This window comes from Zootoca vivipara, chromosome 2, assembly GCF_965207765.1.
Source record: "Zootoca vivipara chromosome 2, rZooViv2.hap1.1, whole genome shotgun sequence".
Taxonomy (NCBI): domain Eukaryota; kingdom Metazoa; phylum Chordata; class Lepidosauria; order Squamata; family Lacertidae; genus Zootoca; species Zootoca vivipara.
The window spans coordinates 33,040,560-33,066,352 of NC_142584.1; the positions used below are offsets into that span (position 1 = coordinate 33,040,560).

Below are 25,793 nucleotides of genomic sequence, written 5' to 3' on the forward strand. Positions count from 1 at the left end.
ACCAGCAAAAGGGGACGAGCTACAGAAGCATATCTTCACTCTAAGGACTCATCAGAAGCAGACGCTGGGGGAGAAATTAGTTTGGTTTGCATTTTAATGCGAGTCTACCTGATGCTCACTTCCTAAAATAACACACGGACCAAAACACAGCTATCCTACACTTTCTTAATGTTGTGGTGCACTTCTCCAACCAAAAATAAATACCGGTAAATAAAAAGAGGACAAAGTCTATATTAGGGAAAGTGTGTGCAAAATACTTATATTAGTGAAAATAATGTACAAAAATGCTTTCTATTATAAGGGAAACCCCAAAACACAGCGCCAGATTCAACTAACCGGAAGCATGAGCAAGGACTCCTGCCACCGCAATGGGGCTTCCCCCTCCCACAATTCGGCTCTATGGAGAAGTTGGGAGAATCCCCAGAGAAGTGCTCAGGGGGAGAAGAGGGGAAATTGACGGAACAATCTGCTTAGTGCTCTGTGGAAACCTCCCTCATATATTAGGCAAAAACCATGCACTGTATAATTTTCATGCGGACGTCAAAAAAATTGCATGCATACTGATGTGGAAATGAGGAGAACTGAATTTGAGATTGAAAGAAAAAAACAAAATGGACAGATTTGCCCATCACTAGGCAAACTCCCACTGGACTGACTTTCAGGTGGATCCTACATGCCTCGACTGCAGATCTTATGCAATACCTGTCTACAGGATTCTGAATCAGCACTTTACCCTCAAAAAGTAGGGCAGCCTGGGTTAACTGGAGCAGTTTATAAAAAGGCTACAGTGAGCTTGAAGATCTGCAGCAAACTAGAGAGCAGCATGCATTAACTCTGCTAGACGGAAGATCCCAGGATACTGAACTCCTCTTAACAAGTCTATTTACTCCATGCTGCCATTTATCACATTTCTCCCTTGCCGTCTTTGATAAGCTGCTTGATGTTTTTGTCAGAACAGGACCGAACCCTCCAGTTTCAAAGTGACAACCTGTGAACTACGCGGAAATGCGTATCGCTTTCCTCCTACACAGAGCTGTTCATATGATCCGAATAATCCCCAAGCTGCCGCACTCCACAGCGCTCTGTTTCCACGGTGTGCCCCTTCTGATCTCTGTTGTGTATATTAGGGATGTGACTTTTCAGAATACGGCCCTCTTGTCCTCCACCACCCAGCCCAATTTTCTTTCTGCTCAAATTGCAAGGGGATTTAACAAAGGTGTCTTGGAGGTTGCACGAGATGTACAGATACCCTTCCGCATATGGGCTTCGGTACACCTTTTCACAGATCCCTGCCATGATGGAGGGGAAAGATAGATAGATAGATAGATAGATAGATAGATAGATAGATAGATAGAAGCATTGGTAGCTGCAGAAGTAGTTTCCTGGGGAACCTCCGTTTGCTGTACAGCTTAATCTACAACCACAAATCAAATTAACAGGTTTTTTTTTATATAAACGGTATAAACTTTTATTATAGGTTGGGTGCAGAACTGTACAGAGACAGTTGTCCTTTGTGGAAGTGTACGCCAGACCTGTGATCTGATCACATGTGACAGGAGTGGGAAGGGAGACAGCAGAGGGCTTTGTATCCCACTTCCATAGTTCAGGCACTGGACCATTCTGCTGCAATTAAAGGAGAACTGCTGGTTCAGAAAAAGAAAGCCTCGAATGCCAAGCATTTATGCACATGAACAGGCTTCTGCGGCAAAAGCAAACCACTGTGGGTGCTGGCTATAGCAAAGATGCAGCCGCTATCTGGAAATGAAGAGACCAGGCATGAGCTAAAAAGCTTTCAGTACTGTGGTCTCCTCTAACGTTGCTTTGGGACAAATTTAGCTGTAATGCGTCTCCCAGGGGATCTTTTTCACCTAGAAACACCAGCTTATGCAAGGATGTTACACACACTCTGATCATCAGTGTTCTAGAAGCAGGAAAACTGGAAATGGGGGCAGGGAGCATGACTGCTGCACTGCAGATGCTCAAGCTAGTGAAATCCCTGGGGGAGTCAACAGTGTGCCCTCCAGATAAATGTTGGACTCAAACTCCCATAATCCTGGGCCATTGGTCATGCTGGCTGAGGATGATGGGAGATGGAGTCTAACGGCACCTGAAAGTTGCCATGTTGCCTGCCCCTTAAGCTTATTCCCAAACCATTCTATTTCATCTGCTCCTCCTCCCTTTCTTTAACTCAACTAAGGGTATTATTTTACAATCGTCCATGCATGTGGAGACATGCTAGGGCAGTGCTTTTCCATGAATCCCGGGCTTCCTTGAAAGCTCACCAGGAGTTCTGTCAATGAGATCCACTGTGTACAAGTGTTTATAACATAGCTATCAGAAAAGCTTTGAGGGCATGAACTGAATGCACCCTACAATGTGTGACAATGTAGGCCAACAGCCCTAACCAGGACCCTGCTTCAACTGTGTGCATACCCTAGGCACCTCCTCGCAAAGAATCTTCTGCAATATGTAGAGGTTCCTTGACATGCAAGTAAATAGGAAAAATTAGAAAGCTGTTGAACTAGAGCAAAGGTTCCTCCTTTGGGGTTTATTTTGGAGAAATGTGCCTCCCTGCACTTCATATTGCTCTCTATGCAAACGTTGAGAGGGTTACATGCGTGCTACGCCTACTTTAACTCAGCAATTACCTTCAGGAGAATCAGTGGCGCAGATGCCATAGTTGAGGTTTTATTTTATACCTTCCATCCCATCACGGTGGCTCCACAGAGCCCTCAAAGCAGCTAATCACAGGAGAAAATGAAAACGACGGCTTGGGTCCAAATAGCCCTCTGCACACCACCCAAACAGGTCCTGCAAAGCTGCAGGAGTTGCTTCTGGAAGGACACAAAAGGGTCTGCACACCCAGTAACGTGAGAGCGGGGAAGCCCTATGGCATGAGTAGAACTCTGCTCGCAATTCCTTGGATCCACTTAAAATCGGGAGTGGGAGCATCTCCAGAAGTTGGTGAACTCCAAATCCCATCAGGCACAGCCAGTATGACCACTCATCTTCAGGAGCAATGGGAGCTGTGGTCCATCACCATTTGGATGGCCACATGCTCCTCTTCCCTGACTTAAGTTAAAAGCCAGCAGAGAGAGTACAAGCCAGCAGCATCAGAAAGCCCAAAACTCCATCTAGCAGTTCTGCTGCAACCTAAAGTTCCAAATAACTTGTTAATCTACAGGCCTCAACATGCAAAGGCTCACTGAAACAAAAGAAGTCTTCATTGACCTTCCAAAAACGTGTGAGGTGTGTGTCAGAGATGCGTGAGCAAGAAAAGGATGGGCTAAGGACAAAGGAAGAACTGCAGATTGCAGGCAGGAGCTATTAGCAAAACTCCTTCTGTATAAAATTTCCCTGCAAAGGCATTCAAAGGATCCTGGCCTTTGCAGAGAATGAAAACAGAAGCAGCAAGTTTAGGCTGCAGAATAAAGAGACATCAGTAGTGCCACAAGTGGGTTTCATCAACAGCTTGCATCCAGAGCAGGAATCACCAAACTTTTAGGACCAGGGTGCACATTTAGGACCAGGGTGCACATTTAGGACCAGGGTGCACATTTAGGACCAGGGTGCACATTTAGGACCAGGGTGCACATTTCTAATTCTCTGAGTGTGCGGAGAGCTCCAGTCACAAAATAACTGCTTTGGGGGCGGGTGGGGGCGGCATAACACAAGCTGCATGGCTTAACCCAAAATTAGAGAGAAAGCCACTCCTGAAAAGCTTATGCTTAACATGCGAAGTCAGCTATGTCCTGCTCGTCCTGATAGTAAGATCACACAATATTGATCAGGCACCCCCAAACTTCGGCCCTCCAGATGTTTTGCACTACAATTCCCATCTTCCCCGACCACTGGTCCTGTTAGCTCGGGATCATGGGAGTTGTAGGCCACAACATCTGGAGGGCCGCAGTTTGGGGATGCCTGATATTGATTTTACCCATAGATGCTGCCACTGTCTAATAGCAACAATAAATTTTCCTCAGCACCAGGAAAAATATACAAAGTGGCCACACCATACTCACTCTCATGTCACAGGAATTGCTTAGAAGGTTTTGCCCCATAGCTTTCTTTCTAGGCGGGCTAGAAACTAGTTTTTTTTTTCTTCTATAAATGAAAGCTCAGAGTCTTGGGCATCAGCCCAGGGGCACAAGTAAAAACCTTCATGAGCACCATGGTGCGCACAGTCACTGACTTGGTGACCCCTGACTTAAAGCAATCCATTTGAAAGGTTCAACAAATTCAAAGCAAATATAAGAGCTGATGAAAAAGAAGAAACAAGCATTCCCAGTTTCAGACGAAATGCCCCCTCCTTGCTATAAAGGCATGGGGCCCAATGAACAACAGCCCCACCAAGTAGAAGCAGCTTACCTGTGGCAGAACGATTGTCCTGGAGTTATCAGCCCACACAACTTCCACTTTGCTGCTGAAATCCACACGGGCCACCTGACCCACAGAGGGCTATGGAAACAAAACACAACAAGCCTTAGAGCCAGCTGAACTCTACCTTCTAGAACAGGCACCCCCAAACTTCGGCCCTCCAGATGTTTTGGACTACAATTCCCATCATCCCTGACCACTGGTCCTGTTAGCTAGGGATCGTGGGAGTTGTAGGCCAAAACATCTGGAGGGCCACAGTTTGGGGATGCCTGTTCTAGAACATCAGCAGTTAGCAACTACTTTCTCCAAGTGAGTGGAGCGTGTAAGCAAGGAGGAGGATTGAAACAGAGTGAGCCAAGAGAAATTGCAATGGTTCCTGCTCCTGATGCAATTGTACGGAGAGTGACGTCACATGCAGAGCATTTCCCAAACTAATCCACCTCAAAGACAGTGATCTGTACATTAAAATGATCTCAGCACTACTCATCTCCAGTCTCTCTGAAGAATCCCTTTTTAAAGTATTTGACAGGGCTGCCATCTTGCGGTGGACTGAGGAATTGGTGTTTGAGCTTTTCAAACCTCCCCCCCCCCCCCGGCAGATGGCATCTTTATGTGGTTTCCTCACAGAGATGATCCACACTGAACCTGGCCTTGTATATATGCTGAACATGTTCGCAATCGGCTGTCTCTGTCACTTGCTCAGCAATGTTCAGTACGATGCCAGAGACGAGACTTTTAAAAGCCCAATTAAAATTGTACCCAAAGCCGAGTAAGTGATATGTCGGTGTTCATAAGCTGTTTAGAAGTTTCAGGTCTGCCGATTTCTCTACACAGCTTCATTACTGAAGAAGGCAATTAGGAAGAGGTGTGATGGCCTTTTAGGCCATTAATTCATGCATGTACCATCTCTTCACTCAAATTATGTAACCTTTACGCTCCTGTGGTCAATAGATTCCAATGACCTCATTGTTACGTTAGCTATTGCATCTGCTACAAGGGGAGGACCTCATTTCATGTATGTGCTGAAAGAGAAGAGCCTCCCTTCTAGAAAGTGTGCAAGGATGCATGTCTATTAGGAACACTAAGCAGGACGAGACGGCCTATCCCTTTTCAGTCCAAACCAAGGCACAGAGGAATCTGGCAACTGCATTTCCCCCTCCCACAGTATTAGGCCCCAAGGACATGCAAGACCTACCTCATTTTCACCAACTGAAGCACCATCCTCAGCATTGCCAATGCGGATCACAAAATCAGTAGTGCGGAAGCGGAAGTCTGGGTGGTCAGCGATGTCATACACACTGACATCCTCCTCCTCCCCAATCAGCTGGCAAAGAACACACCATATTTAAGACCAATCCTCATTCAGATTTTCCAATTGCTAAATGCTTCCAAGAACAAGATCCTGAAACTCTCAAGACATTCTGCTCAACGCTGCTGCGTTGAGATATCTGATACAAGGCCTCATGCATATATAATCTTTAAAAGAGCTCTGAAGAGTTGACTAAAACAGGTAGGCACTCACAACTCTTTTACCAAACTGTGGTGGAAGTTTCAGAACAAGAAACCTCTATGTGCATTTCCAAAGTGATGAAATGAGGACTGTACAGTCCCTCTCCATCAAGCTCTAACCTTCTACAATACACTCATTCGGGGCTCCTGTTCTCCAGCCAAATGGCACCAAAACAGAGGATGAGAATAAATCAATCCACCCAAGTTAACTTTAAACATAAAGGAGGATCCAGTAAGAGGATCTGAGAGTATGAAAAACACACACACATTCTATTTTTTACTTAAGTTCTGACACCTAACCTTGATCTGGCATTGAAAAAAGATAAAATCCGTGTTAGGGTTTATTGGGGAAAGGATTGGAAAGAAAAAAAGTCAGTGCAGCATCTATCACTTTTAAATACAGCTTTTCCAGGATGCTGAAGTGTACAATGAATAAAAGTCCACATAAACATAAGGGCACACAAGGGCACACCTTTGTTGCTTACCTCAACATCATCTCCACTAGGCCTCAACTTGAACCATTTCACCACACAGGTGCGACCAACATGGTCACCTGACTGCACCACTCCATACATCCCAGGATCCTGAGAACCCTGTGCTATTTAGGATTGAAGAAAGAAGAATCCAATAAGAGAGAGCAGCATACTGAAGCGTCAAATCCTATTTTTCTAGAGGCTTAGGCAAACAACAGTGGGAAAAGGACTAATATTCCACAAGGATTAGAATCATAGGATTGCAGAATTGGAAGGCACACCAAGGGTTGTCCAGTCCAACCGCCTGCAACGCAAGAATCTCAACTAGATCATCCATGACAGGTGGCCACCCAACCTTTGCTTAAAAGCCTCCAAAGGAAGGAGAGTCTACCACCTCTCGTGGGAGTCTGTTATGGACTGGAAGTCTCTTAATAGATAAGCAGAAAGAATATTCAAACACTTACTTGCGCTCCTTGGGTCATATTCAACATAGAATTAAGTGGATTGTTTCCCTCTCCTCCCCATGTGCACCCCAACTCTCTGGAGCAGATTTGAGGATATCATGGGACACACATGGGGGGGAGAGGGGGGAAATCACACCGCGCTAATGCCAATCCTATTTAAATGAATACAGCCCCTTTTCCTTTCATCTACGGTCCACTAATTAAAATACTGTATGGAGACAGATTTTAGACACAAACTGAAGAGTGGCTTATTCTCTTTGGAGAAATTCTATCTGCCAAATATAATAGGCACAGTTGCTATTTGTATCTAAGATACTTGGTATTTCAAGAGGAGGACTACCTGTATGTTTTTTTAAAAAAACACCAGGATAGATCAATTTACAATATGGTGGATAGGCAAAATACCTTTCACTACTGCCCGAATACAAAGGGGTGCCACATTATCCGATTTATTACTTTAACAATTGTGAGGGTCAAAGTTCATCAACAAGATAAGATTCTCAGGAAAAATGCTAAAAGTGGACAAGGCTGGTGTTATTACATTCAATGTTATTGGCAGTCTAAAGATCCAGACTCAAAACACAATTGTAAAGGTGAAAACAATGCACATCACACCAATTACCTCTTTTGTCCACCACAAAATCCCCAGGGCAAAACTCATTGTTGTCCAAGTGATGGACAGGAAACAGCTCATTGGAACGAATGGTTTTCTCCACTGTGCCATCCTGCCACATCACATCAGCTGAAGTCATCGTGGTCACCACTTCCACAGCAACCCTGTGACCAAAAAAGGCAGCGAATGACAGAAGATGCCTCCTACAGCAAGTGGAGTCAGACAAAATGGGGCCTTCTGATCGCACCAATAGCAATCACATCAGATTAAACTAGCTCCTTTCAACTATGTGCTTCAGCAGCTTCTGTTCTCATCAAGCACCATCCATTGTTCTATTTAACTGGGAAGAACAAGTGGCCCAAAATGTCTCAAGAATGATCTTGGTCAGCTGCCGCAGAAAACATTCTGGGTACCATTTGATTCTTTGATTTCTAAAAAAAGCTTTTATATCTATTTTTAGGCTTGAAGGACATGATTCAAGATTAACTTGCAATTTTATCTAATTGGCTGGAAGCAATGGGTAGTGACTAACAGATAACCTAGTTGTCAGTACTGTATGTACTTTATTTTAAACCACCTTATAGTTATTTGTAAACTTAAAATGGTGAGGCATGCTTATTGCCTCGCAGCTTAATTCCCCCCTCTTTTTAATGGTGGTAAAAGAGGTTGGACTGACATGTTACAGCTGAATGGGCATGCAACTGCAGCTCATATACAGTACTTCTTTAAAGCAGGAGTGGAGAACCTAGGCCCATGGTTTAAATGTTGTCCCCCAAGCCTTTCTATTTGCCCTTCCTTGGGACTCTTCACAGGCCTCTCTATCTCCCCTCCCCAGCCACATCCAGTACTGGCCCTTGACTGTGTTGGCCTGGATGGAATGCGCCAACCAACGGGGATAATGCTTTTTCCTTCCCTTGATGGAGGATACATAGGTGTGTGTAGTGTATGTGTAGAGACTAGTGTCCTGTATAAAGAGTAAGTGCTACCTTTCTTCATTGCTCTGCCCTCCTTGACTCCATTTTTGAGGTGCAGGGATCTGGAGCAGAGCCCCCTCGCCCCACCCCCACATCTCATCCTCCACCCCTGCCAGCTGACGCCCTCCGTTTCATGCCTTCCATTGGCAGTGGCCTGGTGGCTGAGACCGAGGCAGAGCTCCGAGTCACTGGCTGCAAGCTCATTTGGGCCCTCGGAATCCCCCTGAGCCCCCCTTAGCATATTTATTGTGGCCTCTTTTGCTCTCCTGCCTGGTGGACTCGACTCCCCTCATTGGCCACCTTTGCCACTGCATTGGCCAAGGTGTGGATGAAGAAGCTGGAGGAGCAGGGCTGTGGGCTTCCCAGTTGGCCTCTACACCGAGCGCAGCAGAAAAGCCAGACTGGAGAAAATTCTACTACCGTGTTTCCAAAAAGTGTTTTTAAAATCCTTACATACATCGGAACGCAGCCGTTTATAAGGCTGCAGTAGAAACTGGGGTTTGGGGTTACTTGGTCCCAGAGAATGGGAAAAGGCAGTCAGACTGGTGCCTTTAATTGGGTTAATTTTATTCATTCTACAGAGATCTGTGAAGCCTGAATTCACACACTCGCCTCATGTTGGGCATCCATGGAGTCATCACAGTTTGCTCTTTGCTCTTGAAACATAACCAAGGTGAACGTTCTACACAGGCAGTCAAACTAAAAACCCATTCTGATGAGGTTGCACAAATCCTTGTGCCATGGGCATTTTAAACTCAGAACTGGCAGGATTTAAGGGCATGTTTAAGGGCAGCCTTACCTGTCGCCTGGCTTAAACTCCCGGGAAACCTTGGTTTTCTTCTTTTTATGCTTCCTCTTGAGGTTTTTGATGGAGAGTGGGATACTCTTCTTGCGCCCTGCGCCACTGCCGCTTTGGGAAGAGGCTGTAGAGCTGGCAGAGGAGGTCACGGAGCTGGTGTCGTCTGTGTCATCTGCTGCTTCATCATCAGCATCCTGTTCTATTGACTGGAGCTTGTAGTCTGAGGAGCCATCATTCCGCTTCAGAACAAATGGTGGTTGCAACTGCAGCCCAGCTGCTTCGCAAGGGACGCCTTTTCCCGTTCCATCAAGGTGCTCTTCCTTTACTTCTTGTAAGCTTACAGCATCATGGGCAGAGTCTTCTAGTTCACATTTTAAGCCGCCTTTAGGTTCTTCCGATGGTTGGTCACCTGCTGCAGCAGATTCTGCTTCAGGGAGGTCAAGGGCACTCTGTGAGTCTGGGGATATCGACATGATCTTCACTATCTGCTTCTTCAACAATCTCCTCACCTACAGAAAATAAAAGATGGTCAACAGATGCAGCCCAAGATGTAGGAAGAGTTTTAGCCAGAGCTAATCATGCTGCTGAGTTGAGCAGATGAACGGTTTTGTATTCTATGCAATCCTTGGACTCTATTTTCCTTTAGCACTTTGGCCCTTGAGTTAAGACTGCTTTCACTGGAAGACTGATGGGCAAGTCTTCCTTGCTAGCCCAGAGTTCTCTACAGGAGTAGTGACCACTCTATTGAGAAGCAACAGGGTTGCATCCAGCAAACGTGTCCCATTAGCACAAGGACTTTTGCCTGTACAATTGGCTCGATTCAAAGGACTTCCTTGCCCAGAGCAGATATTGGCACACGGGGGAGAAGAGAGTGAGATTAAGTCCTTTTGCATAGGCAGAGGGGTCCTGGTACCAATATTACACAGTGGTTATGAATGGCTGACCCAAGAAACACCCCTGGCAAGGAATTTCTAGGTTTCTCCATCAGAGTGACTCAGTTCTGGATTTTGGCAAGCAGGTCCAGCCCACTAAGAAGAGCAATGAAGACAAACCAGCACAACAACATCATGTCACTTTCAGGTATCCAAGGTGGTTTGCGGATAAAAGTACAAGTAGCCAAAGGCCACAGAGGCCTTAGGAGGCCAGCATGGGACCAGGAAAATACAGTAAGAGGAGAGTGTGGAGGAAGAGACTTTAAAAGTTCATTAGCTGTTCATTTACTGGCAAGGTAAAACACAACAGTTCTTGAGACATTCTTAAGAACGCCTTATTAAAATACTATGTTGCCCATTTGGGACTCAGTTGCCCAGCCTTCTTTTCAATGCACCTTTCTCACCAAGTTTTTTTTTAATAGCACCATTACTATGGTTTTCTGTTCAAACTTATTTCTTAAGTATGTTTACAGGCATTTAGCAGAAACTGCACTGCAAAAAGTGGCAGGAACAAGTCTCTGAAGTCGTGAAGCTATCCTTGCTTTCCAGGAGGAAAATTTAACTTTTTCTTGGAGGACGTCATCTCCCCAACACTACATCTAGCTTCATAACAATAAATCTAAAGCCATTATACCTTAGTGTTAAGTCACGGAGGGAATACAAAGATTCAGCTATGCTTAAATATAAAAACCTTATTCAGTATTCAAAGCCAGCAGAGCACCAACCCCACAATGGTACTCCCCACCAGATTCTGTTCTCTTTCCACCCAAGAGCCACTCACCCCGACAGTTTCGTAATCAATTTATGCATAAATAAATAATTCGCAAACTCCTGTCAGTCTAGTGGAGGGATTGAGAACCTCCAGCCTGTGGGCAATTTCCCCCAAATTGCACTCACTTGCCCCACACCTGACATTATATGCGCAATCATGTGTGTGGCAGGTGTAGACATGGCTGGATTGGAACAGCAACCGACTTTCCCAATGGGGAACTGCAGCTGATCCCTGCAGAAAGCAGGACTGAAGTCACTCCCCATCAGCTAGTTTGTGGTGGCAAGTGTCAATATAAAAACCTAAGTTCTTGGGCTCATTACAATCTATAATGTGTCATAACTGACACAAGGCAATTCAGGGTATTGTAATGTCAACACATACCAACACTGAGAGAAAAGTGAGGTTCCCAACTGTGTCTCTCTCATATTGCAAATACAAAAGTTGGGGGGGGGGGAAGAGAAGAGGATGTGTAGCGGAGAATCAGCAAGCAGAATACTTTAAACATCATTTTTCTGCACTTCGGTTCTCCCCTGTAAATGTGCAACCCAGATGTTAGTAACTGGTTCCCACATATATCCTGCCGAGTTTCAAAACCAGAAGTAAGTCCTGATGGAGAGAAAATTCCCTAGGAGGTACTTGCACAAGAGAACTTCCAGGTTTAGGAAGCATTTGTGCTCCCCTCCCTCCCTACTTTTTACCTATAAGTGTCCTCATGCCTGGAATCCTCTCACTACAGCAAATAAGAGCTTAGAAACCTGGATGGTAATATTTAGTTGCACTAACTTGAGTGGATACCATTTATGTTGCCCCCATTGAGTTCTGTAACAAAGGAAATAAGCAGCATCTAAGGCAGCCATGAGAGGAGAAAACGTGCCTGTAATTCCAGACACTGCCATCATCAAGGGCAGGCCATGCTCCTGTCCCCAGGTGATAAGATATGATCTACTTCTATAGCAAAAGGCAAAGCACTGCAGTCATGGGAGCAAGACCTGCCAACACCCCTTCTGCCTGGTGACCTCAACCAGCAGGGGCCTCCTCTGTCAGGATGGGGAAACAAGTGTTGCCGTGAATATTATACAGGTTTCAATTAAAACATGCACTTTCTTCCTGGCATATCTCTATCATGCGGACGGACATGAATCTTATTATTACTAATTTAGAAGATTATCAAAATTATACAAAATGAAGTTAGAATTGGCTAAGCTGTTTTTAAAAAGGTTAAGATAACCTTTCCCTGGAGGAGGAATTATGGCACTTAAAAAGAATGACACCTAAAAATAGACTCTTCTTAAGCAACTGTGGGTTTATCTAGAAAGAGATCAACAAATGTCAAAATCTGCTGATGGGTTTACATGGGGAAAAAGCTATTTAGAATATTAACAGCCTTTTTGGAGGAAGGTGGCATTTGCATGATGAAATTGGAGACACTTAGCTACCGTACAGGAGGAAGTTCAAGGCTTTTTGAAAATTGATATAGAACAAGTGTTTAGTACAGTACCTTTTCAGGCTTTACGTTGGATACGAAACAAGGACAGGCCATCTGCAATATTAAAAACCACAGTTTTGGTATTATTGATGAAAGCATGGGAATATTTAAAGAGGAAAATTATGTCCAAAGAAATGATCAACAGTTTGATTGCATCTTATTCATACTTTAACCCAAAGGGGAGATTTAGAAAATTTTGGTTCCATTTTCTTAGAAGTTTCATGGCCTGTCAGATGCTTAACAACCTACCTCAAAAAAAGATCACAAAAACAGGGGGTTAATTGAGCCTATGGTAAAACACTATCAATGCCTGTAGACTGCACTTGGTTAGATCTGCAAGCAGGATTAAGGAATGTAGTCCCCACAATTCTCATTAAAGAAATGCTGTAATGAGAGACACAGACCTACCTGTTACTAACAGAGCTAGTTAAATAAGAGCATTCTTTAGAAATATGTAAATTTCCATATTCTGTTCATTATTAACAAATATGTTAAACTCTTTTTCACTGTCCAAAGAAGCTGCTAGAATGGTATACATTTGATAATGGAAAGATACCAAAACCTTCAATATATTTGAATGGCTATTGAAGTGAAGGGATTTAGCAATTGTAAGTATTAAGAAGCTACATCACAGGCTAGGCAAGGGGGGGGATTCACTGAAACATAAGTAGAGCAGAATGGTCCAAAAGTATTTCAAAAAGGAAGGAGGCAGCTATATCTAGCATAGTACACCTTAGTTGTATTATTTTAATTGTGCGGTTTCCTTTCTACACTTGGTAGAAGCAATATAAACATGCATGGGAGAGGGACAGAAACTATGACAAATGCATATTCATACTTGACCTAAGAGAGATGCTTGTTAAATTCAATCAATACACACAACTTTCTCTGAGCTAGCTACTTTTTCCCTCACTGTGCGTTGAAGTGAATGAATAATCTCAAGGGAAAAAAACCCTTTGGTAATAAGCAATGTTGGTGGAAGTTGTAGAGAGCCACTGACCTGGGTTGAATCTAGAAACATACAAAAAACGCTGTGAAAATGCTTTTGAAAAATATATGTTGAATTTGCCATAAGCTCGCCATTGCCATCTAGTGTCACATTTGTATAATGCACTTAAAACACACGTAAAACTTTCTGTTTGCAGCTGTATAGGTGAGTCCCCGCTACACACATAACACCAAGCCAAACCATGCCTTAGTGGGAATGTGCAGGCTCTCAGAGAGGCAATTGTGACTGCTTTTCAAATTCTCTGCTCCTGCTGCGCTGTTCTGAGCCAAGCAACAGTTTGGCTCCATCTTTTTGTCTGCACCCAGGGCTGGTGGTTTGTTTTGCTCTAGACAACCATGAGCCCACGTTTGGACAACACACTAAGTCAATATCATTGGTTTAGCTCAGAACAGTAGCAAACAGGGCCAGAAGAGGAGCAAAGCAGCTGGGATGTCTCCAGGAGCCTGTGCATTCATGTTAAGTCATGGTTTGGCTAAATATTACATGAGAACAGAGCCACTGTCTCAGAATGGTGGAATGAATACGTTCGATGGTTAAAGCTAAAAAAAAGATTATTTTTTTTCTACTTGAAATCACTGAAAGAATTTAAACAACCACCTGCAATGTGGATTCTAAACAAATCTCCATCTCGCATTTAGGATCACTGAAGGGGCCAATCAACAGAGATTTACTCTGAAGACAGCGCACAAACCGTGAAATGCATCAAAATCTGGTGGACATTCATATGCCCCGTTAACATTTTTTCACATGGATTGATTATAGGAGGTTACAAATCACTTCTCAATGACTGAACTTATCTAATGAATGCAACAGTTGCCAAATGAAGGCAAACTCATCTCATAACAACTCTCTCTCTCTCTCTACTCTAGACCATTCAACTGAACAAATTCACATTTTCTCTGATCATCAAGTATCATATGTTTTCTGCCACAGTGCTACTGGCAATTTGCTTTCTTAACTGTGGGATCACAGTTTCACAGTAGCCACTGAGAGCGCCACTGTCTCCTTCCTGACATATATTTTAGGGAAACATGAACACCAGCTATGGAATTCTGGTTAAGACTAAGCAGGTACTTCACTTAATTGGTGTTCTTCTGGCACCTGAAGATGGTTAAGAATATTGGTTAACAGTCTAGAGAAATTCTGAACAAAAGAACTTCCTAAAGAAGTTTGATGTTCTGTGAAGCAGTTTGATATTATCAGCCAAACGATGCCAGCATACATACCTTTTTGGCAACAGATCCTTCTCCCAGAACACAGTTTCTCTCTGGGCACTCGCATGTGATTTTTGCCGGCTCCACTTTCTCAGGAAACACATAGAGACACCTTTCTCCAAGTTGCCGCTCAGCATGGTCAAAGCACCCCAGGCGCTTTACCCTGTCAAAAACAAGGTGACCGTGATACCACCTTACTGCTGGCTGATACAATTTCCCCCAAAGTCCTAGCACTGGCTGACACCTCTACAGGGGCTTTCATGTACTTACAAGATGATAACTTTTTGGGGGGGGGGGACTGTTTAGGAGAGAATGACAGTACTTCCTCATTTTACATAGGTTTAGGCTTAATTCAACAGTGAAAAAGTATTTGTTAATGCAGGACAAAGGGGAATGTTCTTTTATATGAAGCATACTATGAAGTTTGAATGTGCAGGAGGAAAATAAGCAGATTGTTAAAGTCCTTTTGCTTGGTAACAGCACACAAACAGCTGTACACATGCCATTTCATATTATTAGATCATTCACCATCCCACCTAAAATGTTTGCACCAAATACTATAGCGATAACTCAGTTTTCATCCAAGTAAACTATTGCTCTTCTGGTAGCAACCTTCTGGCAGAAAGTAACTGAATGGGGGGGGAGAGTGCTTTTAGGGTATTAATATGAAGAACTCCTTACCTAGACAAGTTCTCTTGGGTGATTAAAGATGGTGGGGGACTTATACTATCTGTACCTCCAGGACAGAAACTTTTAGTGATCCAAGTCACTTTCAACTCCACCACCTGCACCTAAGGAAAACAAGGCAGAGGAGAGGAGAGAATGGTTTTAGAAAATTCCACTAGATTAAATATCAAGTACCATTGTTAAAACGCTCATACTTTGGTATCTTTTGTCCAACTCAAAGAATGCCTTTAGTTTGTCTAGGACTATAATCTTTGTTTTAGTGCTGCATAATTGTATCAGACCTAAGTAGCTATGACATGAAGAAGCAGTTATTTGCTTTTTGGAAACAATTCGAACAAACCTGCTTTTTATCAAGCGGGCATCACTTACTGAGGATTGTTCCTTTCATATACCAACCTTGATACAATCTAAAATGAAGGCTATTTTCAGCCTAAAGATCATTCATGACCAGGCTTGAATGGGGACTCAAAGAACCAATCAGAAAGTGGAAGTGAAAATGGGATCATTTCTAGTTTAACCAATGCACAAATGATAGGTGAGGTCCTCACTCGCAAGTTGCACATAATTTAAAAACAAATATTGATCCTAAATTTTTGTAGAATATTTTTTATCATGTTTCCATGGGTCTAAATATATAGCCTATTTCTTACTGTCGGTTTACGTTTTAAGTTCCCTTAGAGGTTTGATGTTTTAATTTTTTATGGATAAATGTTTATTTCTGACTGACAGTCAAATAAAGTCTGATTATCATGTTTGGTTCAAAGGACACAACACAGCTTGTTTTGCGGAAAACTCAAGGCAAGGCAGTGATCCCTTAACACAGTCAAGTTCACTGAGCCATACCTCTTCCACCACCACTCTGAACTTGCTCTTTGTGCTAAGAACAGGTTTCACTCCTGAAAGCCACTGCACATTCGAGAAGACTTTCGATGGCCCAATGAGAACTTGCCCGGGGTAAAAGCCATATGAATCATCAAAGAAGAGGCCCTGAAAAGAAGAAGCAATACAAGAAAGAAGTGCAAATCAGAGCCAGGTATGATTAAGACCACATTTGGTCCCTGTGGAGTGAGATTCCTGCGTTCTGGTCTAATGCTAGTCACTAACAAAATACTTAAGCGAACAGAACTTGTTCCAAGATTCCTTGATCCTGAAGTGCTCTTTCTCTGCTATAGTCAACCACAACAGCAGTTTGTAAGGCAACTAGGGAAATCTTAGGTACGCAGGATAATGAATAGTGGAGGACACGTCATAAGGTACTAGAAACAAACAGGTCCTAGTTTCATTTGAATTACTTCAGCACCAAGTAGCAGAATCTCAAAGGTGGAAAATCTACCATGAAAATATGACTGAATTAACTTCAGTGACTTCTGGAGTTCTTGCAACCAATGGCTCTATTTCCCTAGTTATAAAGGTGGAAACAATTGTTCTTAACATATGAAATTTCAAACAGGCAAGGTGGACATCTGAACAGTGTGAGAGCTGTATTAACAATGTAATAACAATGTGATAATAATAATTTATTATTTATATCAGGGGTCCCTAAACTAAGGCCTGGGGACCGGATGCGGCCCAATCGCCTTCTAAATCCGGCCTGCGGATGGTCTGGGAATCAGCATGTTTTTACATGAGTAGAATGTGTCCTTTTATTTAAAATGCATCTCTGGGCTATTTGTGGGGCCTGCCTGGTGTTTTTACATGAGTAGAATGTGTGCTTTTGTTTAAAATGCATCTCTGGGTTATTTGTGGGGCATAGGAATTCATTCATCCCCCCCAAAAAAAATATAGTCCGGCCCCCCACAAGGTCTGAGGGACAGTTCACCGGCCCTCTGCTGAAAAAGTTTGCTGACCCCTGATTTATATGCTGCTCATCTGACTGGGTTGCCCCAGCCACTCTGGGAGGCTACAACAAATTAAAAACATAAATCACAGTAAAGCATCAAACAATAAAAAACTTCCCTATACAGAGCTGCATTCAGATGTCTTATAAAAGTCAGATAGTTGTTTATTTCCTTGACATTTGATGGGAGGCCATTCCACTGGGGAGGGGGGTGCCACTACTGAGAAGGCCCTCCACTTGGCTCCTTGTAACCTCACTTCTCGTAATGAGGGAACCGCCACAATGCGCTCAGAGCACTTACTGACGTTTTCTATTGATATCCAACCCATCTTTCCAAATTGCTAAATTCTTTGCTATAACATTTGCCTTTTGGTAAGGCGTTTCACAGCTCAGTAATCCTCAAATTAAATACAGGCTTTGCTTTGGAGGCACTGTGACTTAGCCTCCACATTTTAGGCAGAATTTTCTGATTCAGAGGTTCTAAGTGTGGGCTTTTTCTTTTATATCTTTCCCTTCCCATTTCCATATCCTTCTCAAAAGTACCCTTCTCCTGCAACTTTTTCCATTCTCCTTTCACACTTATGCTACAGGTGTGGTTAGGGGGCTGGGCTGTGGTAGGGAGGCCCACTGGTGGGTCCTGGGTCCACCATTTGAGAGTAAGCTGATCTGTTGATTTATGATGTATTCCGTGTTTGTGCTCTATATGGGGCTACCTTTGAAGGTGACTCAGAGGCTACAACTAATCCGGAATGCGGCTGCCAGACTGGTGACTTGGAGCGGCTACCGGGACCATATTACAGTACACTGGTCCCGAAAGACCCACACTGAATTGTGCTCCGAAATGTACTTGGAGCCAAAGTATTGTTGCTGACCTTTAAAGCCCGGAATGGCCTCTGCGCTGTATACCTAAAGGAGTGTCTCCAACCCCATCGTTCAGCTCATACAATGATATCCAACACCGAGGGCCTTCTGGCGGTTCCCTCACTGAGAGAAGTGAGGTTAAGGGAACCAGGCAAAGAGGGCCTTCTCAGCAGTGGCACCCACCCTGTGGAATGCCATCCCATCGGATGTCAAAGAGATAAGTAACTATATAACCTTTAGAAAACATCTGAAGGAAGCTGTGTATCTGGAAGTCGTTTATCTGCTAGAAACCGTCCAGAGTGGCTGGGGCAACCCAGTCAGATGAGCAGGGAATAAGTAAGTAATAATAATAATAATGAAGCTGCTGTTGGTGTACATAAATTTTTGCAAAAAATAAATAGTCTTACAGTATATGAAAACATGTACTTTCTCCCATATAAATGGAAGGCTGTCAATCACTGTGTGTGTGTGGGGGGGGGGACACTTTACTATTGTTGTGGCAGCAATAAAGCCTGCTCCTTACCTCCAAATTTCCAACACAGGATAACCCATCAGATAGATGTGCACCGCACAGGTGGGGCCCATATGATAAAAGGTATCTCTACAAACTGAACTATTCTAACAAAGATGGGGGACTTACTGAGTCGCTGACATGTGGACAGACATCATAGAGCTTTGCTGCATCCTCTGTGCTCATAGAACACCTAAGGAAAAGCAATAATTGTTAAAAACACACACACAGAGATTTTGCAAGAGTCAGCACTACTTTCTTAATGGCACATATATGTTAGCATGCTTTTATATCTAGATTTAACACTAAGCCATGCAGTTGGAAGATATTGGATATCATTCCGTTTTAAAAGTATTATTCAATGTGTTTAACCTGGAATAGGTATGGGGATGCTTTGAGAAGCATTACAAGTCAGGGATAAACTATCATATTCCCTATGACAATTTTGTGGGATTTGCACAGGCTGCCTATATAAGGGGTGAGGAAACTGTAGTCTACAAGGCCTAATTAGGCCCACCAGTCCCTCACCTACCTGCCCTTTGCCTGATGTAATATATGACATCAGGTGTAGGACCAGTAAAGCTGTAGCTGGATCAAAAGGGGGCTTTGCCAATGCAAAGTCCTGTGTCATGTACTTTGACACCCACCCACCCCCATTATCAGCTTTATGTGTTAAAGATGTGGGACCTGGGTATTTGTTGCAGCATTTCTCCTCATACCAAACTACCTGAGTCCAGAGAACTAGTCTCTCTCTTTTTGACTTCAGGTGCTTGTCTGCATGGCTGTTAGCACGAGCGTAGGAAGATCTTTAGCAATGTAACTGCCTGATCCTGTGAGTGTTTACGCAGATGTTCTATCAAGTTGAATGGGACTTGTCCTATGAAGTCAGTGTGCACAGGATGAAAGCTGAAATTTGCCACCTTTCCCCAACCCGGCGCCCACTCCAGTGGTTTTGGATGACAACTCCCATCAGCTCAAGCAAGTACAGCCGAAAAGAGGTTTTTTTTCTTTAAACATATGGGAAGGCTGGCTTACATTTACTCAACCAAAAAATTAAAGGCATGCTCTGTAACAGAAGCAACAGACATACCTGGCACCATTGGAGAGCTTCAGGATGATTTGGTTCTTTAAATCATACACTTTTCCAAGCCACCAGTCATAGGCAATGCAGTCACCGTACATGAAAGGCTGAGGGGTAGAAGAAAGTTATGATGCCTGCTTCCTTGGTTCATTTAGTCACAACTAAAGAACATTGTTCAGCTCATGGAATAAAATGAATTGAAGTTCAGGATTAGGGTACACCCGGCATATAAAAGAATTTAACACCTGTACATTCCCCAGATTACTGAAATAGGTTTGTTCCACCACCCCACCATACTACAAGATTGGGGAGATGGAAAAGTGTGTTGCTGACAAATTTCATGGCAAAGATGAACAGTAACATATCAAGTATACTGGGTAAACTCCAGGGTAATCTCACAATCACAGTTAAGTGATCGAGGAAGCGCAACTGCCCTTCTTTCTTACAATCAATTCAGAGTTGCATCTCTCTGCCTTGTTAAGAATACCAGCAGAAATATTTATCTTCGTTTTGAAAGGTTTCACACTATAGCCAAAACCATTTTGTAGACCCATTCACTGCCCCCTTTGACAAAAACAGTAAAAAATGAAATAAATCTAGGAAATATCTAGAATGAATAAATCTAAATGAAATAAATGAAATGAAATAAATGAATGAAATAAATCTAGGAAATATCTAGAACTCAGAAGTTACAGGCAGACAGTTTCTGTACATTTTTAATGTACATACTTTGTTCCTTTAAAGATTTTACTAACACCATGTTTTAACTGTACTGCAGCTCAGGATCAAGCTGTTGCCATGGGACTGCCTTGATCAAGTGATCACCCCAGCTAATCACTATGCAGAAGCTTCTCACACCATTTGTTATAGACTAAGCCTTTGCTCAGTCTGACAGAAGCTAGCAACATATTCAGAAAAGAACTAGTGTGGCAGTAATGCAAGTATTGCATCATTTACTTCAAATATTTATATACCACCTTTCAATATTAACAATTCCAGGGCAGCAGTTTACAGAGATTAACAATTAAAAACAATTAAAAAGTATGACAACAGATAAGGAACTCCTCAAAATTAAGTCAGAGAACTAAGCCAGTTACAAACTGGGATTAGTTTTTTTAAAGGGCTTTTACTTTGTCTTTATAGTACCAGACAAATTAGGTTTGCTTGGCCCCAGGAAAGGCATGCCAGAGTCAGGATACTACAACCAAAAAGGTCATAATCCATATAAGAAAACCCAGGGAAGCGCCTTACAACTAACATCTTAATGTGCAGATAAGTTTGTGTGGTAGTAAGCGGTCCTTCAGGTATCTGAATTGCATCTCATGTAGGGCTTAGAAGCATTACTCTCTCCAGAGAACACAAGTTGTTAGCTTTCCTGCTGTGTGAGGATAAGTAGTTTTAAAAGCACTCACCCAGATATTCTGAAGATCTTTGCTGTTGACGGGATAAAGGATACAGTTGGTCCCCACCAGTTTTACGGCACACTCTATATTCACATCAATTACTGTTCCACACTGGCTGTCCTGGAAAGGCGAACAAAAAGTTTTTAAACTGCAGGACACACAAGTCGTGCAGAAACAGGCAACCCTGAAAGTTTCACCTGCTATTTATCAGTAGAACACGAATTCAAGACCCAAGGAAAAAAAGTAAGGTAAAGGTAAAGGGACCCCTGACCATTAGGTCCAGTTGTGACCGACTCTGGGGTAACAGAGTCCCTTTTATGCCTTCTTTCCTGAGAGAATTGTCAAGTCTGCATTCTTTGCCTGCTTGACCACCTGTCAACCTTCTTTGGAACCCAGTTTATATCGGTTCCTTTCCCTGCAAGTTGGGGACCCCTTTACATCATCAAATAGTTTGCTTGCTAAACTAGATAGTAACTGCCTAGTAAGTAAGCTCTCAGACCAAGACTGGTCTCTTCATTTTACCCACAAGCCGAACGAAAGTAATGTGGTAATTTCTGTAGAATGTCGGTATTCTCTCAACCTCACTATATTGCAATATGGGGGTAAGACTAAAGTAACAATAACGTGCTCTTTCAAACACTTGAAATATACTGTAGAAATCTCAGATATTTTGCCTGCTATCTGCAGAACAAGTATCAGAGCAAAGTATTAATAAATGAGCCTTGTTTATTGTGTCGCTTTGAGCCTGTAAAGAAAAGCTGGGAAAAATGCTCCGAATCAATGCTCAATTGTGCCTGCATACTGTTCGGCTCACTGAGGAAGAGGATATGAACCCAGATGCATCATTAACTCATAACTCAACTAATTCTTAGTCAACTGGCAGCTGCTGTAATAATGTATTTTTATTTATTAATGAGCATAGTCCATTACAAAATGCAGCTGATGGCTGGGTTCTGTAGCTGTTCCCAAACATCAGGGTCTATTAATGGAAACACACATAGACACACAAACACTTCGGAGGGTTGGCGCTTTATAATATATGAATTAGCTCACTAACCATATGATAATGCTTTTCTCCCTTCCTCCACCCACTGCTGAAACACATTTTAAAAATTGCTCTCATTGCTAAATAAGTGTCTTTGTTCATCCAGAAGGAGGACTCCAAAGTAAGGGGAACCCGGGGAAACTTTTCAACTTCCTATTAAATAGATGGATTTTGTCAGGGGACTGATTTGTAAATCCGGGGACTGTCCCCAGGAAATGGGGATGTCTGGTAACCTTAGGGCAGATAAATCACTGGATGTCTGCAGTAGATCATTGACTCCCCCCAAAGAAGCTGAACAACTGTGGCTCCCCTAAAAAAAAAAGCTAAACATTTTACATCTTCCCTGAAAAATGGGCCTTCCTCCTTCCTAAAAAAAAGCTCAACAACTTTGACCTGAACCCCCAAAAAGGGGGTAGATCACTGTCAGTTTTTAACTCTGTGAGTAGATCACAGTCTCTTAGGAGTTGGCCTTTATGAACTAGTGTGGCCCAGAAAGTCTTTGGACATTACATGCATGTCGGGTGGGATGGGATGTGGAATGCTCTGAGTTTCTGGGAAATGGATAGACTCCCAATGCTGGGCTTTTAATTTGTAATACAGGTCAACTGGCATATTGACCTGCATTAACTTGTAATACAAGTCAGGACTGTGATTCAGAGAAGTACAGTGGTACCTCAGGTTAAGAACTTAATTCGTTCTGGAGGTCCGTTCTTAACCTGAAACTGTTCTTAACCTGAGATAGCACTTTAACTAATGGGGCCTCCTGCTGCCACCGCACAATTTCTGTTCTCATCCTGAAGCAAAGTTCTTAACCCGAGGTACTATTTCTGGGTTAGCGGAGTCTGAAACCTAAAGCGTCTGTAACCTGAGGTACCACTGTACAAGCTGTTTTGTTATATGCATGCCACTCTTTTCCTTCTCCCATTCTTCAAGTGTTTTGCTCTCCCCTTTAAAAAATGACTAAGGCTACCAACATAATGCTTTGTATTTTGTTTCTTAAAAAGGTAATATACTAGTCATTCCTTGTATAGAATATCTTGCAGCCGCTGAGAGCACAATAAATACACACAAAAGTGCTAACCGCAACATAACCATGAGTTGGGGGACTTTAAACCAGTTGGGGTTCAGAAATTCTCATGATCACCAAAAGTAGTTGAAAGAAACTTTGAAAAATGTGTTTCCAATGTTAGCTGCTACACGTCACTTGTTTTGGCAAGTACAGACATACCCAAGCATCCTAGCACATGTATTCTTCTCTTCTTCATCTGAACACTGTGTTGCTTGTCTTAAAAAAAAAATGATGGAAGGAAAGAATATTTAACTTCATATGTCTGAACTGGGGTGACAAAACAAGGCCGAGAGTGCTAAATCCCTCTTCAACAGTTCACAGAGCATCTCCACCATGAGAATAACAAACACTTGTTAGTGTTTGGTACCCTCATGCAAGGCAACTGAATGTGAAACTAAACTATGCAAATTAGCTGCAAGGTGCATTGTGTCCCTCGGTGTCACGCCTAATTGCCCTCACCCAATCCAGTTGCGTTTTCAATATTGAGTTTGATATTGAGTTAAAAATCCATCAAACCCCCAACTCAGGATTTCATGCTACCATCTTGCCATGGAAAAGAGAAGAAGAGTGTTTACTAGATCCTGAATAAGGCTACTGATCGGACACAAACTGAAAGTGTATCATTAAATCAACCTTTTCATTTTATAGCTACATTTGTTCCAGGACTCTGAGTAATGGTGCAAACTGCTCTCTGCAGAAATCAACATCTGAGCCACAGCGTCATTTGGAAAGGCTTACAGCAATGCACCTCCAAAGCTGACACAGCTATTCTGGCCAAAAGGTTCAACGGAAAAGATGCATATTAATATGGCTGGCTTTGGCTGCAGATTTTGCTGTAATGTGTTAAGACACCGCAGTTGATTCTATGGAATGCCATGTCTGAAACACAGCAAATGTATTTTACAATACAGCCCGATCACATTCAAAGCCAAATATTTCCTATGTTGCAGATTCAGACTATGCAAAATTTACTACTGAAACACTAGGCATTGGTTTTTCGCATCTATACACAAAACAGCAGTACTTACCCGTGAGCCCATGTGCCTGACGACATCCCGAGGTACCACTGACCGGTCTTCAAGCTTCAGCTGAGAGGGAGGTGGTGGGGAAAAGATAAAAGAGAAAGAAGACAATTAAGATGGATCCTCACCATATGTTCATATGTACAACCTGATTTCTAATCAAGTGGACTACCAGGTTGGTATTTTTTAAATTTAAATTGTACCAATATAAGCTGTAGCTGCACAATGAAGTAATTATCTGTACATCCATACAATGCTGCTGGTATTCATAATTCCACTTTAGTGATGGACACAGCAACAAGACAAGACTATATGGGGTTTTATTTTGTTATGCCATCATTTAATTTTGTTTAGTGTACCCCACCTTTCTTCCAAGAAGCTCAGACTTGCATAGAAAGGTTCTCTGAACTTCTCCCATCCAAGTATTAGTATTGTTAGCATCTAAAATGGAACTTTGGGCTGCTCTTTGTATCTGGGATGAGTATCACTACATAGCATTTCCTACTAGAAATGTAGTAGAAATCCTGCTCTCTATCAGATTCCTTAGAAAGAAACTACACGGGCCATTCTGATTAGCAGAGAGAAATATGTTTTACCTCTGCCAAGAGCAGAGACATTTCAAAGCACAGAGGAATGTGGATCACACACAACAAGTAGTACTAATTGACAGTGCTAGTTTGGAGCGTGTGGGTTAAGAGGAAGATTCTAGGACTCCTGCATATAAAATGGTATGCATGCTTGCTTGATCAGATGTGCCTCTATCTACAGATTGTTTTTGGACCAATGCCATTTCCACAACATATTGTGCCAAATCAATAATAATAATAATAATAATAATAATAATAATAATAATAATACCAAGGCACTACAGACATGCATGCACACAAAAATAAGAGATAGGTGTTTTATTCAAAATATGCTGGGCAATTCAAATATTATCCATCTGCCAAATGAACAAGCAGCTCAAAGCAAAGGGTACTTGCTTGTGGCCAAGTCATTCTGTCTAAAAAAAGGCAATCAGTTGTGATGGCAATAAAGAGCATTTTTAAACCACTCCTCCTCCCACTGAGCTTGCACTCAATGACAATCAACACTATGACACCGCATCTGCATTATGAACACCTGAAGAAATGTGAAATAGCAGCTCTATAGATAAATGCTCACCTCACTAAACTTGATCATGCCCGCCACACAACCGTTTCTTTACAACAGACTCATGCTTCTGCCCTAGTCAGCACATTCGGTTGCCCCTCTTCCAACACCGTCTTATGTATCCTCCTTTTCAGCTCACTAAAAATCTATAGCTAGAAGGGCTCCATTCTCACCTTGGCAGCGCAATGCTTGTCTGCAATATTTTCTTAGTTTGTCTAACAACCATAACAACAACAACAGCAGGGTATTATTTAGCATGAGAGAAACACAAGCTCTCATTGCATTCAACAGCATTCTCAAGTCTTCATGGCAGTTTAGAGATAATCAGCTGCCTGGTATTGAGAAACACATAGGCGTCACTGCAAGCTTTATGCATCTCAGAAAGCACCAGGATTAACTGTATACTGCAAAGCTATGCTGATAGTGAGTCTCTAGCTGTGCAGTCAGCAGAATAATGAGGTTCACCCACAGCACAGCAGATAATTGGATCGGGTCCTCTCAGC

At 42.7% G+C, this 25,793-nt stretch overlaps 1 protein-coding gene across 2 annotated transcripts in view; it reads right to left on the minus strand.

Annotated features, from left to right (window-relative positions):
* The window catches only part of UBE2O (ubiquitin conjugating enzyme E2 O), a 54,526-nt gene that overhangs the window by 9,487 nt on the left and 19,246 nt on the right, over positions 1-25,793 (minus strand). Inside the window, exons 2-14 of one of the 2 annotated variants that reach the window (XM_035104545.3) lie at positions 24,145-24,204; positions 21,012-21,122; positions 19,609-19,706; positions 18,648-18,711; positions 16,153-16,296; positions 15,304-15,413; positions 14,635-14,785; positions 12,412-12,453; positions 9,210-9,718; positions 7,446-7,600; positions 6,372-6,484; positions 5,573-5,701; positions 4,369-4,458 (exon numbers count right to left, since the gene is read on the minus strand). In XM_035104545.3, the coding sequence (XP_034960436.1) occupies positions 4,369-4,458; positions 5,573-5,701; positions 6,372-6,484; positions 7,446-7,600; positions 9,210-9,718; positions 12,412-12,453; positions 14,635-14,785; positions 15,304-15,413; positions 16,153-16,296; positions 18,648-18,711; positions 19,609-19,706; positions 21,012-21,122; positions 24,145-24,204 (1,776 nt within the window). The remainder of the gene's footprint in view (positions 1-4,368; positions 4,459-5,572; positions 5,702-6,371; positions 6,485-7,445; positions 7,601-9,209; positions 9,719-12,411; positions 12,454-14,634; positions 14,786-15,303; positions 15,414-16,152; positions 16,297-18,647; positions 18,712-19,608; positions 19,707-21,011; positions 21,123-24,144; positions 24,205-25,793) is intronic. The other variant, XM_035104546.3, reaches the window with a different exon arrangement.